The sequence below is a fragment of the Bubalus kerabau genome, chromosome X (genome assembly GCF_029407905.1).
Source record: "Bubalus kerabau isolate K-KA32 ecotype Philippines breed swamp buffalo chromosome X, PCC_UOA_SB_1v2, whole genome shotgun sequence".
Taxonomy (NCBI): domain Eukaryota; kingdom Metazoa; phylum Chordata; class Mammalia; order Artiodactyla; family Bovidae; genus Bubalus; species Bubalus kerabau.
Window position 1 is genome coordinate 129,127,039 of NC_073647.1, and position 16,668 is coordinate 129,143,706.

General features: G+C 42.3%; 1 protein-coding gene across 8 annotated transcripts in view; it reads left to right on the forward strand.

The window, feature by feature from the left end:
* Window positions 1–16,668, forward strand: part of LOC129639096 (uncharacterized) — a 229,641-nt gene that overhangs the window by 77,892 nt on the left and 135,081 nt on the right. The window contains exon 3 of one of the 8 annotated variants that reach the window (XM_055563987.1): window positions 4,425–4,637. The exons of the other annotated variants lie outside the window; for them this stretch is intronic. Coding sequence (XP_055419962.1) covers window positions 4,425–4,462 — 38 coding nt within the window. The 3' untranslated portion in view covers window positions 4,463–4,637. Of the gene's footprint in view, window positions 1–4,424; window positions 4,638–16,668 lie in introns of those variants that run through there. 8 annotated transcript variants of the gene reach the window in all.

Sequence of the window (16,668 nt, forward strand, 5' to 3'; positions counted from 1 at the left end):
GAGGATCCTGCTGTGATGTATGTCAGAGAGTGTTTTGCCTATGTTCTCCTCTAGGAGTTTTATAGTTTCTGGTCTTACGTTGAGATCTTTAATCCATTTTGAGTTTATTTTTGTGTATGGTGTTAGAAAGTGTTCTAGTTTCATTCTTTTACAAGTGGTTGACCAGATTTACCAGCACCACTTATTAAAGAGATTGTCTTTAATCCATTGTATATTCTTGCCTCCTTTGTCAAAGATAAGGTGTCCATACATGCGTGGATTTATCTCTGGGCTTTCAATTTTGTTCCATTGATCTATATTTCTGTCTTTGTGCCAGTACCATACTGTCTTGATAACTGTGGCTTTGTAGTAGAGCCTGAAGTCAGGTAGGTTGATTCCTCCAGTTCCATTCTTCTTTCTCAAGATCGCTTTGGCTATTCGAGGTTTTTTGTATTTCCATACAAATTGTGAAATTATTTGTTCTAGCTCTGTGAAGAATGCTGTTGGTAGCTTGATAGGGATTGCATTGAATCTATAGATTGCTTTGGGTAGTATACTCATTTTCACTATATTGATTCTTCCAATCCATGAACATGGTATATTTCTCCATCTGTTAGTGTCCTCTTTGGTTTCTTTCACCAGTGTTTTATAGTTTTCTATATATAGGTCTTTAGTTTCTTTAGGTAGATATATTCCTAAGTATTTTATTCTTTCTGTTGCAATGGTGAATGGAATTGTTTCCTTAATTTCTCTTTCTGTTTTCTCATTATTAGTGTATAGGAATGCAAGGGATTTCTGTGTGTTGATTTTATATCCTGCAACTTTACTATAGTCATTGATTAGTTCTAGTAATTTTCTGGTGGAGTCTTTAGGGTTTTCTATGTAGAGGATCATGTCATCTGCAAACAGTGAGAGCTTTACTTCTTCTTTTCCAATTTGGATTCCTTTTATTTCTTTTTCTGTTCTGATTGCTGTGGCCAAAACTTCCAAAACTATGTTGAATAGTAATGGTGAAAGTGGGCACCCTTGTCTTGTTCCTGACTTTAGAGGAAATGCTTTCAATTTTTCACCATTGAGGATAATGCTTGCTGTGGGTTTGTCATATATAGCTTTTATTATGTTGAGGTATGTTCCTTCTATTCCTGCTTTCTGGAGAGTTTTTATCATAAATGGATGTTGAATTTTGTCAAAGGCTTTCTCTGCATCTATTGAGATAATCATATGGTTTTTATTTTTCAGTTTGTTAATGTGGTGTATTACATTGATTGATTTGCGGATATTGAAGAATCCTTTCATCCCTGGGATAAAGCCCACTTGGTCATGGTGTATGATCTTTTTAATGTGTTGTTGGATTCTGATTGCTAGAATTTTGTTAAGGACTTTTGCATCTATGTTCATCAGTGATATTGGCCTGTAGTTTTCTTTTTTTGTGGGATCTTTGTCAGGTTTTGGTATTAGGGTGATGGTGGCCTCATAGAATGAGTTTGGAAGTTTACCATCCTCTGCAATTTTCTGGAAGAGTTTGAGCAGGATAGGTGTTAGCTCTTCTCTAAATTTTTGGTAGAATTCAGCTGTGAAGCCGTCTGGACCTGGGCTTTTGTTTGCTGGAAGATTTTTGATTACAGTTTCAATTTCCGTGCTTGTGATGGGTCTGTTAAGATTTTCTATTTCTTCCTGGTCGAGTTTTGGAAAGTTGTACTTTTCTAAGAATTTGTCCATTTCTTCCTCGTTGTCCATTTTATTGGCATATAATTGTTGATAGTAGTCTCTTATGATCCTTTGTATTTCTGTGTTGTCTGTTGTGATCTGTCCATTTTCATTTCTAATTTTATTGAGTTGATTTTTCTCCCTTTGTTTCTTGATGAGTCTGGCTAATGGTTTGTCAATTTTATTTATCCTTTCAAAGAACCAGCTTTTGGTTTTGTTGATTTTTGCTATGGTCTCTTTTGTTTCTTTTGCATTTATTTCTGCTCTAATTTTTAAGATTTCTTTCCTTCTACTAACCCTTGATGACGGCCATTCTGACCAAGTGTGAGGTGATATCTCATTGTAGTTTTGATTTGCATTTCTCTAATAATGAGCAATGTTGAGCATCTTCTCATGTATTTGTTAGCCATCTGTATGTCTTCTTTGGAGAAGTGTCTGTTTTGGTCTTTTTCCCACTTTTTGATTGGGTTGCTTGTTTCTCTGGCATTGAGTTGTATGAGCTGCTTGTATATTTTGGAAATTTTGTCAGTTGTTTCCATTGCTATTATTTTCTCCCATTCTGAGGGTTGTCTTTTCACCTTGCTTCTAGTTTCCTTTGCTGTGCAAAAGCTTTTAAGTTTAATCAGGTCCCACTTGTTTACTTTTGTTTTTATTTCCATTACTCTAGGAGGTGGGTCATAGAGGATCTTGCTTTGATTTATGTCATCGAGGGTTCACAAGCAGATTCTTTACCACTGAGCCACCAGGGAAGCCCCGTACGCACTTACTTTGGTTGAAGTGAGCGTTCCTCTCAGGCATTCCCGCAGCTCCCCACCCTGGGTAACAGAGCACAGCATGGTGCTAGAGATTAGTGCGCCCTGATTTGGTGACTGAAGAGGCCAAAGTCACCATCTGTACTTGCAGCTCCATCTATTGAGGTCTTTATTTTTTCCCCTAGGTTTTTTTTTTTTTTTTTAAATATGGACAGTTTTTTAAGTCTTTATTGAACTTGTTACAATATTGCTTCTGGTTTTTTCTCTTAATTTCTTTGCTTTCATTGTTTTATTTATTTTTATTTGAGAACAATTACAATATTTTCATGGTTTTTGCCATATGTAGACATAAATAGCCGTGTTTTGGTTTTTTGGCCATGAGGTATATGGGATCTTAGCTTCCTGACTATAGATCGAACCCACACCCCCTGCATTGGAAGGTGAAGTCTTAACCACTGGACCACCAGGGAAGCCCCTGAGGTCTTAACTTAGCAGCAAGTGGTAGTCCATTAACCCCAGGTTACTGCTGAAACTTAAAAAATCATTCCCTTTAGTATGCAGATACTCTCAGGTTGACCGTATGATATTGTCATTTTTGTAGATCAAAAATAGTAAATGGTAACAGTTTGCTGGGCTTCAAATTCAACTGTTCACATGTCACCTTGGAGCTCCATTTGCAGGATGCCTGGGTTCCAGGGGAGTGGGCCTTAATGCTTCTCCTTGGTCACCAGAAGCAAGCTGAGGTCTTTAAAAACTTTGTAGCAAGCCACACCTTCCATGCCAGCTTTCTCTAGTCCTTCTTTTTTTTATTTTTTAAATTTATTTGGCTGCACCAGGTCTTAGTGGTAGCATGTGGACTCTTTAGTGGTGGCTTGTGGGATCTAGTTCCCTGACTGGGGGTCGAACCTGGGCCCCCTGCATTGGGAGCATGGAGTTTTAGTCCCTGGACCACCAGGAAAGTCCCTCTGGTCCCTCTCTGCTGTGGTATATGAATCCTTCAAGTTGTCTCACCTCCCCATTCCCACTGCAGCTCCCAACCCACTGTGAACTTCCACATAGCCTCACTCACTGCCCACTGAGTCCTAACAGAACTCCTGTCCTTTGTGGGTCTCTCAGGTGGGGGTGTTCCCTTGCTTACTTGAGGGGTATCAAGTTAGGTGGTTGGGCAGGTCATCACTGGCTCTTCATGCTTCTCTCAGATTATTCTCTACCTTCTGGGTTTTTGAGACTCAAGACATCACAGTGTCGCTCCCTAAATCTCCTTATCTCCGTCAGCTTCTAGCTTGCTGGTCACTCTCCCTCAGTCAGTGATGCCCCAGCGTTTCTTCTCCACCCCAGTCCTGTCATTAACCTTTGAACTTCATCACCCATGTACACAACAAAGCCCCCCCATTCTTCTCACATCTTTTTTTTTTTTTTCCATGACCTTCACATACGTTGCCTTCCATTTATTCACTCCATGTCCTTGTTCTGGAACTTGTGACTCTTAGCACTGTGTCACCTCTGACATCTTATGTTCACACAGTCCAGTGACCACGGTCCCCGCACTCCATTGCTCCTATCATACCTGTTAGTCACACTCAAGGCAGCTCTCCCCACCCGACCCCCTAAATTCCCCTTACATAAGACCAGCCCCTCCTATCTTCCCTTGTCTATCTAGCTTCTGTTCAGTGGTCCATCCTGTAACTTCTCTCTCGCCAAGGTCCTTAATGTCTTTGTTCCCCCTCTTCCATTGAATGCCAGGATTGTATTCAGGGATGGATACAACCTCTGCTTTTTGCTTCCATCTAGACAGTTGAGCACTGCTGGACACAATCACACCACCAGCGCGACCAGAAATCCATGATGTCTGACTCCACCTGAGGCTACCCTCCATGGTGCCTTGAAATCCCTCCATGTTTCCATAGTCAGCTCCGCCCTTCTCACTTTCTTTAGCGACTCTTTCACCACTTTCACCCTACCTCTGATCTCCCCTTGCCTCTCCAGTCTCTGCAGGGGTACCGTGGTTCCCTAGTTCACTGTGAAGAAAGAAGAATCATCAGATGGAAGCACACAGAATTTCTCCCTGCCAGACCTACAGATAGATCTACAACTGCACCCTTCTCTCTCATTCCCTCCTGTAAGGATGGAAAAAGTATCCCTCCTTCTCTTTTGTTATTGTTTAGTTGCTAAGTCGTGTCTGAATTTTGAAACCCCATGGACTGTAGCCCACCAGGCTCCTCTGTCCATGGGATTTCCCAGGCAAGAATACTGGAGTGGGTTGCCATTTGCTTCTTCAGAGGATCTTCCTGACCCAGGGATCAAACCAGTGTCTCCTGCATTGGTCTGCGGATTCTTTACTACTGAACCACCAGGGAAGCACTCATTCCTTCCTAGCAACATTTTAAAAACTTGTAAGCCTTTCTACTCATAAGCTATTTTCATCCCATTCTCCTCCCATTGTTTCTTCTCTTTTCCCCATTCCCTCCCATGTTACAAGGCTAAGTCTTCATTTCCTACTGTGGAAATGAAATTTCCACGGACTCCTTAACCCACTGCAATCTTACCTTTTGTTCTCACCATACCACAAAAACTTACCTGGCTGAAGTCACCAATAATTTTTCTCGTTAAATCCAATGAAGTCCGTTCCCCTCCTTTCTTATTTGCTTGCTCAGCATCCTCCTTAGTGTTGAAACACTCTTTTCCTTCGGTGTAGTAATACAGACCACTCCAGCTTTTCTTGGTACCTTTCTAGCCACTCCTCAGTCTCCTGCTCAGCCTCTACTTGTTACATTAGTGATTCTTGGAGTTCTGTCCTTGGCAGCCTTTCCTGCACGTGTGCTCAGTCACTTCAGTCATGTCCGACTCTTTGCAACCCCATGGACTGTAGCCTGCCAGGCTTCTTTGTCCATGGGATTTTCCAGGAGAGAAAACTGGAGTGGGTTGTCATTTCCTTCTCCAGGAGATCTTCCCGACCCAGGGATCAAACCACATCTCCTGTGTTGACAGGTGGATTATTTACCCACTGAGCCACCCAGGGATCAAACCCACGTCTTCTGTGTTGACAGGTGGAGAAATGGCCTGGAAACATCCTCATGGATTCATCTGCCATCTGCATGGCTCTCTCTTCTCTGGTTGTGTTCATGTGATGGTTTCTCTTTTTCTTCATTCTCTACTGGTTATTCAGTTATTTGTCATTTGGTGTGTGGATCATTTTTCAACCAAGGACTGCAGCCAGCACTTAAATAGTTCTAACATGACCTCAGTTGGTTTTTTAACCTCTTGGCCACATAAAAGCTTCTTGTTAACTAACCACAGTTCAGTGGCAGTTGATGTGGTATGAGAAAATTTCCAGTAATATCCTGGTTCTAGAACTCATATTAATTGACTTAATGATAATCATTTATATGGACTTATTTTGATTTCTTGAATGAAGCTTAAAATTGCAAATTATATCCAGAAAACCTGGATATAAAAAAGCTTTTTAAAAGGCATTTTAAATTCTGCAGTGAAAAGAAACATACCAGAGTCTATGTATAATAAGCAGGAGGATCCCCAAGACTTATTTTGGGTTGCACAGTGGCACTCTGGGCTTCTCTGGTAGCTTAACTGGTAAAGAATCTGCCTACAATGCAGGAGACTCCGGCTCGATTCCTGAATCAGGAAGTTCCCCTGGAGAAGGGATAGGCTACCCATTCCAGTATTCTTGGGCTTCCCTGGTGGCTCAGATGGTAAAGAATCCGCCTGCAATGCAGGAGACCTAGGTTCGATCCCTGGGTTGGGAAGATCCCCTGGAGGAGGGCTTGGCAACCCATTCCAGTATTCTTGCCTGGAGAATCCCCACAGACAGAGGAGCCTGGCGGGCTACAGTCCATGGGATTGCAAAGAGTCAGACACGACTGAGTGACTCAGCACAGCACAGCACAACACAGTGCATTCTGAGGTGTCCTGAATCAGTACAGTTTGGAGATAGATGTAAGAGAATGGGTTCTCCTCATCCAACAGTAGCACCATAACCATCTAATGAATTGTGTATGTGGGGTGGGGGGAGGTGCAGAATGAGTATGTGATTTGAATATGGTGCATCAGCCTTGTAAATAGTCACTCCCAGAGCAAGTTGCAATTTGCTGTATGTCAAATGAATGAGAAAACAGCTATATTCATTCATTGCACCATCTCTCAGTCTCTTGAGGTAAGGAAAGGAAAGTGTAAAAATTTTAGGTTTTATACTCACTCTTGAGGTTGCAGACTGTGGATTTGACAGGAAACCTTGTATGTCGTTCCACGGAATGAGGCCCCTCAGATAATGTTTCTGGATGACGAGTTTTCTCTCACCAGACATGTTTAGCAAGAGGCACCATACACTTTGAAAATGCCTATCTATCAAAGGAATTTAATCATTGTGTAAAGACTCCCGGGGTGAGGCTGGGTAGCACCATCCTGCCCCGTTCATCACTACAGGTTTATTTAATGTATTCTGCACGGTAACACTTCATTTGGCCGTGAGGATGCTTGATTTGGGCGTTAGGATGCTTCTGATCCCCCAGGAAGCTTTTCTGCCTCAACAGGTCGCAAGCCTGCATGGCTGCCTTTGATGAAGCCATTTATCTTGGTGCCAGCAGCAGAACATTGAAAGAGTGTGCATGGGAAGGTATGCAGGGGATTATGCACACATTTGTGGAGCCAGGAGATTATTATTGACAATAGGCTTGAAGATTTAGGTTTTATGTCCTTCTACTCTTGACTGCTGAACAGCCTTTTTGGAAACAGTGAAAGGGAAATAGGGAGGGGTTCTTTCATCTCAGCCTCTGGCCACTTCCAGTGTGCTTTGGTTAGGAGAGACTATAAAGTACTTTCTGGTGGGCAGTGTCCCCATGTGATGAGAGCCTGACTGAAAAGTCGCACAATAATGTCTACTCATTTGTGGTCTGCCCCTCTGGGCAGCATCTTTGAAAACCATAGGAGCCATGCTTAAAACACTACACAGCCTAACTGGTAGCCTATGCACAGAGCCTGTATCAGTTAGCTTTTGCTGCATAACAAACTTTCCCCAAATTTGGTGGCTTTGACAGTCATTTATTTAGCTCATAATTTGCTGGGCTGCCTGGGCAGTTCTTCTGATCTAGGCTAGTTCTATTGATTTCTGCTGGTTTCCTTTGTGAGTCTACAGTTAGCTAGACCATCAGGACATGGCTGGATGCCCCAGAAGAGCCTCACTTATATGGCTGGCTGTTGGCTGGTAACCAGCTGACCAGTGGTTCTTCTTTATGTACTCTCTTATCTTCCAGAAGGCTAGCTGGGACTCAGTCACATGGTGACCTCAGGATCCCAAGTACAGCAGTCGGGCAGCCCCGGTATATGAGGGCTTTTTAAGCCTCTGCTGGGGTCCATACTGGCTCTTGTCCCATTGGCCAAAGCAAATCACATGTCCCAGATTCAAAGAATGTAGGTAAGCACCTCACATATTGATGAGAAGACCTGCAACATCTGTATTGCAATGATGTGGATGTGGGGGTCAGGAGAGGATGGGGCCATTTTTACAATCTACCACAGAGCCACTTAGAATTTGTAAAAGTGTTTTCACATGCATGACTCCTCACTACAATCATGGGAGACAGAAACTATGATTCCCATTTTACACATGAGTCAGCTGGTTCAAAAAACCTTTCAACAATACCATTCTTTCCCCACACCACAGCAGTCTTAACTGTGAGAAACAGAAAACCTCTGTTATACTGTTATCTCTAAAACCATGCTTGTTTTCCTTCTATTAGGTGGCCTCCAAATTTAATGAGAATCAGCCATATCCTGACACTTGTTAAAATGCAGATTCTAGGGCTCCAGGAGAGGTTCTGATTCAGTCACTCTGCTCAGTATTTGTCATTTGAATTTTGAATAGACATCCCCAGGAGATTCTGATGCAACTTCTTGTGTTGGGAAACACTGGCATATATGTATATATATATGGACTTCACTGGTGGCTCAGTGGTACAGAATTTGCCTGCCAATGCAGGAGACACGGGTTCCATCCCTGGGTCGGGAAGATTCCCTGGAGAAGGAAATGGCAACCCGCTCCAGTATTCTTCCCTGGAGAATCCCATAGACAGGGGAGCCTAGTGGGCTACAGTCCATGGGGTCACAAGAGTTGGATGTGACTGAGCAACTGAGTACACACACACATGCACACACATGTATAATTTTAATTAATAAATTTTTGTCTACCCTGTGCAGCTTACAGGATCTTAGTTCCCCAACCAGGGACTGAACCTGAGCCATGGCAGTGAAAGCACTGCATCCTAACCACTGGACCACCAGGGAATTCCATGACACTGGCTTTTATTAAGATATGGAACACTCCCAGCATGGCACCTTTTTGTGTTGTAACAGAGAGCCTATGCACAATTCATTTGGTCAGCTTTCCAGAACCATGAGTTCCTAGCATTCAGATGGTTATTTAACTTCTCTGAGCCTTTGTCTGGACATCTGCAAAATAGGTTTACTGAGAAAGACTGCCACAGAGCAGGGGAGACGATTAAATGAATAACCTCCAAAGCACTGAGCCTGGTGCCTTGTAGAAGTTCAGTAAGTGTTATTTTTCTTGTCTCTTCATCCCAAGAGGCTATAGGACCCCTGTATAAGGCAGATCTATGAGAAGTGGAAAAGCCATTTCTAGCATGTTCAGCAGACTGTCACTGTCAATGCCCTCAGAAAGTCCGTAGCTGTTTGAGGCAATAGAGGTTTCAGATTCTTCAAAAGCTTAAGAATCACAGCCAGAAACAGTGACAGGCTGGGAGGCAACAGCTATTGTCATTAGAGACCAGCTGTATGCACAAGACACATGGAAGGGCTTGCAACGCCTCAGTCCCTCCAGTCTTTCCCAAATTGCTGTGAACTTGTGGCCTCAGCACTGTTGTCTGTGTGTCCTCAGACAGTGACAGTGTACAGTGATTCTGTATTAAGACAAAGCCTCACCCAATTTGATTGTTGTCAATGTGGACAGAATCCCTACTAAATACTTCCTTAAACTAATTTCAGTGAAGGCTCTAAAACATGATGAGTACTGTGTTACTTCCAGAGCTTGTGGGGGCTTTGTTTGAAGTGCGTGTGTTAAAATCATGACCCGCCAGCTTCCTTCTTCCAGTATTGCCATTTGGGCGTTTTCAGCCCTATTTTTTATATCGCTTCTCCCATTGTGTCTCGGTCTCGTCTGTTTCTCTTTTTTCTTCATAGCTTCTGTCTCTGTACATATCACGGCTTTCTTTCCTTGTTCCTTCTTTCCTGTTTTTTTTTTTGTTTTTTTTTTAATAAAAGAAAAGTTGCCCTTTTCTTTAATCCAAACAACCACAGTCCAATTGAAAACTGATGCCTTCATTCTGTTGTACATGTTTGTGTCTCTCTCTGTGGTTGTCATGTGTCCAGTAGATGGAGCACATCTCCCATACTAAACACTGTTGTAGGCCGTAGGGTGGCGTGTCCTCCCCTGAGTCTGTCTTTTTTGCTGCAGTGGAATCGTCGTTGGAAGTTGGTGTAATACAAAGCAGAACTTCTAATCTTGGCTGGACTGGAGCATGTACTTTTCTGTCTCATGTCGGGAAGGCAGGGCTTACCAGCAGCTGATCTAGATAGGTGAAAAATAATGGGGCTTCATGCATGCATGTGCTTGCACAGTGCACGTTCTGCTTGGGAAGAGTTAGCAGCTTTGTGTCCTAGGTACCCTTTCTTGGCCTTCTTTGCCTTCCTCTCCTGCATCCTTCCTTTCGGATACCCAGACTTCACCTGTCTGCTCTTTCTCCCTAGCGTCTTGGCTCCCAGTACACAGCAGCGTGCCCTTGTCTGAAGACCTCAAAGTAAAAGCATAGCTTGTTAGAGCTGGAAGGAAACTTACATGTAATCTAATACTGAAAACAGCAGGGCCCAGGTTAACCAAGGATTCACGCCAGAATTCGGGGCGCCCTTGTCTTTGATCAGACAGTCATCATCATCCTGGTTGTCGTTGCTGTGGAGTTGGCATCCTTAATGGTGGGCTCAGGGCCTGGAGAATGTCCCGACTTCTGTTTTAACTAAAGTTACCAAACAGTGCTGTCAAACAGCTGATTTGATCTTTTTCATCAAATCAACCAGCTGTTTTAACTTTGTATGTTGGGAAAGATGCAGGCGTCAGCTTTTGAATGAATTCATTCCATATGTTGCCTGCTGCGGTGTTGTGTGCATTTGGGTACTTGTGAGACAGAATTTCTCAAAGGTCCATCAGAATCCCCTGGGGCACATGAAAAAGGCACACCAATTCCTGGGTCCTGTTCTTTTTCTGTAGTGTTAGAATCTTTTAGCTTAGGGCTTCAGAATTTGCATTTTTAACCAGTTTCTGCACATCAGTCTCATTCACCTGAAGTTTGAGAACTCAAGGCTGAAAAGATGCTGAGGACCATGGATCCCATGATACACCTCACCTCTCTGGGCTGGGCCTCCTTCCCTTTCCACCTCCATTGTGGGGAAAGCAGAGCATAGGGGCCACATTCATGCAGACCTTGGGACTGAGAACCAATAAAGCCAAGTTATTATCTGTTTTTCTGAGTGAGGGCTGAGATTTTCTTTAGTAAAAATAGGTCAGAAAAGCTCATTTGAACCAGTTTTTCTTTGGGGGACATCAACTGTTTGCTTTTATGGTGATCAAACAAAGCACATTTGTCCTGAAACTTTATCAGAACCATGGCTTGCATCTTATGGGAGGCAAGTGGCATGATAAGGCACCACAGACAACTTCTCTCTCATTCCACATGCTTGAAGATCCTAATATTTACCATGCATGGCCAGAAACTTAGACCCAAAAGCCAAAATACTTTCTGAATTGATTAGCTTAGAAATCTAAAGATTTGGCTGATTCCAAGATGTTTTCCAAATTTCTAGAATTCTCCCAGCTGCATCTGAAGAATTTGTGGCAGAAACTTCTAGATGTCACCTGATACCAGTTCTCCCCTTTGACCTAGAAGCAGAACCCTCTTTGTATGCAAGGTGTTCAAAGACTGCCCCAAATCCCATGAAAGGTCACATTTCCCAGCCTCCTTTGTGGATACTTGTGGCTGTGTGACTAAGTTCTGGACAGTGAACTGGAAATGTTTTGTATGTGAGATTTCTGCTTAAAGGTCACTGACTCATTGGGAAGGGACCCCCCCCCCCATCTTTTTCCTGCCTTCCTTCTGGCCACCTTAAATGTGAGGTATGAGAGCTAAAGCTCACGTGATCATCTTGGACTCACAGGCAACATCGCAGATGCAAACCAGTGCTGAAGATGGCAGGACAGAAAGACAGAGCTTAGCTTTCTCATGGCTTTATGGCTCCCCCATGCCAGCCCTGGATGGACCACCTTCAGACTTCTTCTATGTAAAATTACAAGTGTGGTTTGTTTTGGTGCTATTAATTGGAGTTTTACCTTCTATATGCATTTGAAACCAGTCCCAACTGCAATGCTTGATAAACCTCCTCCTACTACAGGGGTTCCTAAACTTTAGCCTGTGTCAGAATCACTTGGAAGACTTTTAAAAACACAGACTGCTGGGCCCCCTCCTCAGAGTTTTTGAATCTGTAGACCTGGGAATTTGCCTTTCTAATAGCCTCCCATGTGCTACTAAACTGCTACCCCTGAGACCACCACATTTTGAGGACAACTGTTTGATCAAGATCACCTTAAATTTCAAGACAGGCTCCTAATTTTCTAGAATCAGCATAGGTTGGTTAATGTTCCATCCCTCAGTTGGTACTGGAAGAGCTTTGTCCTCACCGCAGGAGAATTAAGACAAGTGCTATAGTCCGTTGGCTGACTTCAATTACATGGTAGAGGAACAGTGCTGTACTTGGGTCATCCATGACTGCTTCGTTCCACTCATGGCTACTTCCTCTCACAACCTCTTCACCACAGTGTGCAGACAGCTTCTAGAGAACTCACTTACCCTTCACAGGGAATTCCTTCACTGTAGTCAGCTGAATTCAAGATGGTGGAGAAAATGTTCCATTCTCCTTGTTCATGCTGGGCAAAAGACCCTTTTCTTTTTTAAAAAGAAAAAAGTATGTATTTAGCTGCATAGGGTCTTAGTCACATGGGATCTTTTGTTACGGTGCATGGGATCTCTAGTTGTGGTGTGGGCTTAGTTGCTCCGTGGCATGTTGGCTGTTAATTCCCCAACCAGGAATCAAACCTGTGTCCCCTGCATTGCAAAGCGGATTCTTAATCACTGGACCACCGAGGAAGTCCCCAGAAGACTCTTTTCTTGTAGCTACTTAAGGAAAATCTGTGTATGTGGAAAGGACAAATGTGTTCATTCTCATCACATGCTAAAATGCTGGATTGAAATTGGGCCCTCACTTGTGCTTTCTACCCAAGGTGATCTGCTAATACAAACCTTTTTAGCTGGTGCTTCCCAGGAAGGAGCTGCTGCTGCTTTGCATCTTTTTCCTGGATGGGTTAAGTCTAGTCATTGCCTTAGAGTTCCCTCCCACATTCTCTATCCCTCCCCCTATCCTAAGGAAATTCTGTCTATCTCTATTAACATTCCTTAACCATTTCCCCCTTTAATTCCTCATTATACACTGCACTTTGGAGTCAAACGTACCTGAGTTGGAAGCCTGACTTGACTGCCTACTTGCTATGGGAGCTTTGGCAAAGTGACTGATCTTCCATTTGTAAAAATGCAGCTCCTCATGTGGACCTCATTGGGCTGAGGCAAAGATGAAATTAGCTAATGTTTATAAAGGGCTTAGTCTACTTCCCAGCCCATAATGCATGGTATCTATTATCACTAATGGTAGCATTTCCATCCACTACATTAGAATAGCTAAACTAAAAATTACTGAAAATACCATATTCTGGCAAGGATACAGAGATACTGAATCTTTCATACATTGCTGGTAGAAATGTAAAATGGTACAATCATCTGGAAAACAGTATGGTGGTTTCATTAAAAAATTAAATATACACTTAGCATACAACTGAGCAGTCATGACATACCTGGACATTTATATTAGAAAACTGAAAACTTACATTTATGCAAAAACCTATACATGAATATTCATAGACACATTATTTATAGTAGCCCCAAATGAGAAACAACCCAAATGTCCTGCATCATGTCGATAGTTGAACAAATTATGATATTTTAATGCCATGGAACACTACTCAGCAATAAAAAGGAACAAACAATTGATACAGCAACTTGGTTGAGTTTTTGTTGTTGTTGTTGTTTTATTAGTTTTTATAGATTTATTTGTTTTAATTGGAGGCTAATTACTTTACAATATTGTATTGGTTTTGCCATACATCAACATGAATCCACCACGGGTGTACACGTTTTAAGGGCATTATAATGAGTGTCTTAGTCTGTTTGGGCTGCTATAAGGAAATAGGACAGGCTGAGTAGCTTAGAAACAACAGGAATGTACTTGTCATGGTTCTGGAGGCTGAGAAGTCTAAGCTCAAGGTACCAGCATGGTCACATTGTGATGAAGGCTTCCTTCTGGCTCATAGCTTTTTCACAGGGTCCCCACATGGTTTTCATCTTGGATCAATTGGATAAACACTAGACTTAAAAGAGACATATGACTGATATTGATTTTTTTCTTAAGACAATTGCTAGGTTTTGTTTTTTCTTTCTTGGGCTGACTACATGCCATGTTATGATCAGAGCTTTAACATCCTACAGACTAGAGTGGACATACATTTTAAAAAATTAATTTTGTGTTGAAATTATTCTCTAGTCACAGTGTAATTTTCTTCTCATCATGCAAATGTCTGATTTCCTGACTGCATTACAGAAATGTCCAATTTTCTGTCCTCCTTTAAGTTCTGGGCAGCCACACTAAGGGGCCTTTGGAGCCTCTTTCCTAAGCTTGAAAAGTTAAAGGTGGGTGGTGGTGTCAAACAGTGTTAAAAGTCACCCAGAAGTCATACCTAGGAAAGGACAGCTTAAAAGAGCAGCAGAGTAATTTAGCCCTTAAGCAGAGATCTTATTTATATGCCACATTTCAGCTGGGAAGAGATTTTATGACCAAATCTTACAGCCTTAAAGATGAAGTCTATAATATAAACATCCTAGCAGCATTAACTCTAACAGCACAAGGCAGGCTTGGCACTTAACCTGTTTGTTTTTTTGATTCTCTTCTGCATGAAAGACATTTGAGAAGTCAGTGTACCACTTCCATCTGTATGATTGTCATCTCCAAACTCTTAGACATGATGCAGAACCATGTGTAAAATTGTGTTACAAACCTCTAGGTATATCTCAACCTACAGAATAGATTCAGGTTTTGGCTTCTCGAGTGGATTTGCATCATTTTTCTTCCTCTGACAAAAGAGAGTTCTGGATTCAGGAAGGGACCAAAGATTTCATTCTGATTTTTTCTGGCTATTGCTTCCAGCAAGAAGCAAACGACTGGGAGCAAGTCTCTTTTCTTTCTGAGGTCACCAGTTAGGTTGGTTAGCTTCCATTAAAATAAGGCTGCCAGTAGAGAAAGGAACAAAAGCTCTATAAATTACCAGCTTTCTGTAAATCCTGCCTCCAAGCCTTCATGAACGCTGTTCTATTTGGGGTGCCCTTCCATCTTTCTCTTTCACCTCAAACTGTGCCCCTACCCTTTGTAGGTAATTTTTGCTGATCCTTCATAACCTCACTCAAGACTGACTTCCTGAAGGATGCCATGGATTAGCTCAGGGCCCCCATTACACTCTCTCCTGGCAGCGCGGACTTCTCTTTCATAGCATTTATCATAGATGTAATTAAATAATTAATTGAAGAGTTAATTTTCATATTGTGTTTTCTCTACTACACTAGAAGGTCTCCAGGGCAGGGTGGCAGGAGACCCATTTTGTCATTCAGCAAACATTTGGTGAAAAGTAATGAATGGAGGCGTACGTCGATGCCAAGGAATGGTAACAATCGTAGTAATGTTTGAGCATTTACTGTATGTAATGCTAGGCAGTGCAGTAAAGGCTTTGCATGTATGATACCCTTCAGTTCTTGCCACAACCCTAAGATAAGTACTCTCCTTATCCCCATTTAACAGGTAAGAAAATGGAGGCTTTGGAGAGCCAAAAGGAAGTGCCTTGGTTAGTAACAGTTTTCAGCCCCAGAACAGCTTCTCTCCCATTCCGTCCACTCCCTCCTCCCGCCTCTATCCATTTTGTGTCTCCACTCCCCTGCTTTCTGTGGTGAAAATTCCTGACGTCAGTCTCCGTAGGTCTCAGAAAGAAGTCACTTTGTTCTGGACATATTTTGAGGACATTGCTCCCTAGGGAGAAGCTGCTTCTGGAGCACGTATTTGATGGGGTGGCCAAGGGCAGATCAAGTTGCCTGATTCAGAGCTTCAATATGTATCTGTGGCAGTCTGTGTGTGTGTGGTTGATATGCTGAGGCAGATTCAGCAGCACGGTTCTGCTCATTCTAATATATATGATAATACTGTACTTTAGTTATAGGGTATTTTTTTTAATCCAAGCATCTAAAAGTTCTTTTTCAATATATCAGTTTCAAAACACATGATCTCGTTTTAAATATGGACTCATAATGCTCTACAAGATCAAATATGTGAGCAGCAAACTGCCAATATTTCTTTTTTTTTTTTTTCAACGTCTAACTCATGGTCCTCCGCCCCCAATGCCAGCTAGTGCACTCATCATGACCATCACGGTTTAGCAGGTTTAAAATATAGGTTACATACCAAATAGGCCACAGCTCTCTCAGTGCCATTTGGAAACACATTAAAAATATGCAGCTTGACTTTTCATCCCCTTCACACCCTCTGCATTTCCCTTTTGGAGAGTGCAGAGGGAGGCCGAGTGGGAAGAAAATCAGCCCAAAGATAGGAAAATAGAATTTTGTTCCCATGGAAAACAATGCACCAAACCCAAATCTGTTGTTGTTAATTCAGGTTCTGGTTCTCCTGGCTGTCTTTTTGTGTCTGTCATTTAGTTTTGTTTAATAGCGATTTGCCACTTAGGAGGGTTCTTTTATTTACCTCTCCTGCCTGTCTTGATCCTCCTACCAGTGCACGCGAGGCACACAAGGCTCCAACTCCAGCTCCTTTTTGTATTGTTCACTCTTCCTTCACTGTGTCCATTTACTTTAGCCACATTCTTTCTTAATTCTCCACCCTCTCTAAATTTTCCAGATCCCAATCATACTTAAAAAAAAAAAAAAAAAAACTTTTTGTTTTATACTGGGGTATAGCCAATTAACCATGTTACAGTTTCAGGTGGACAGCAAAG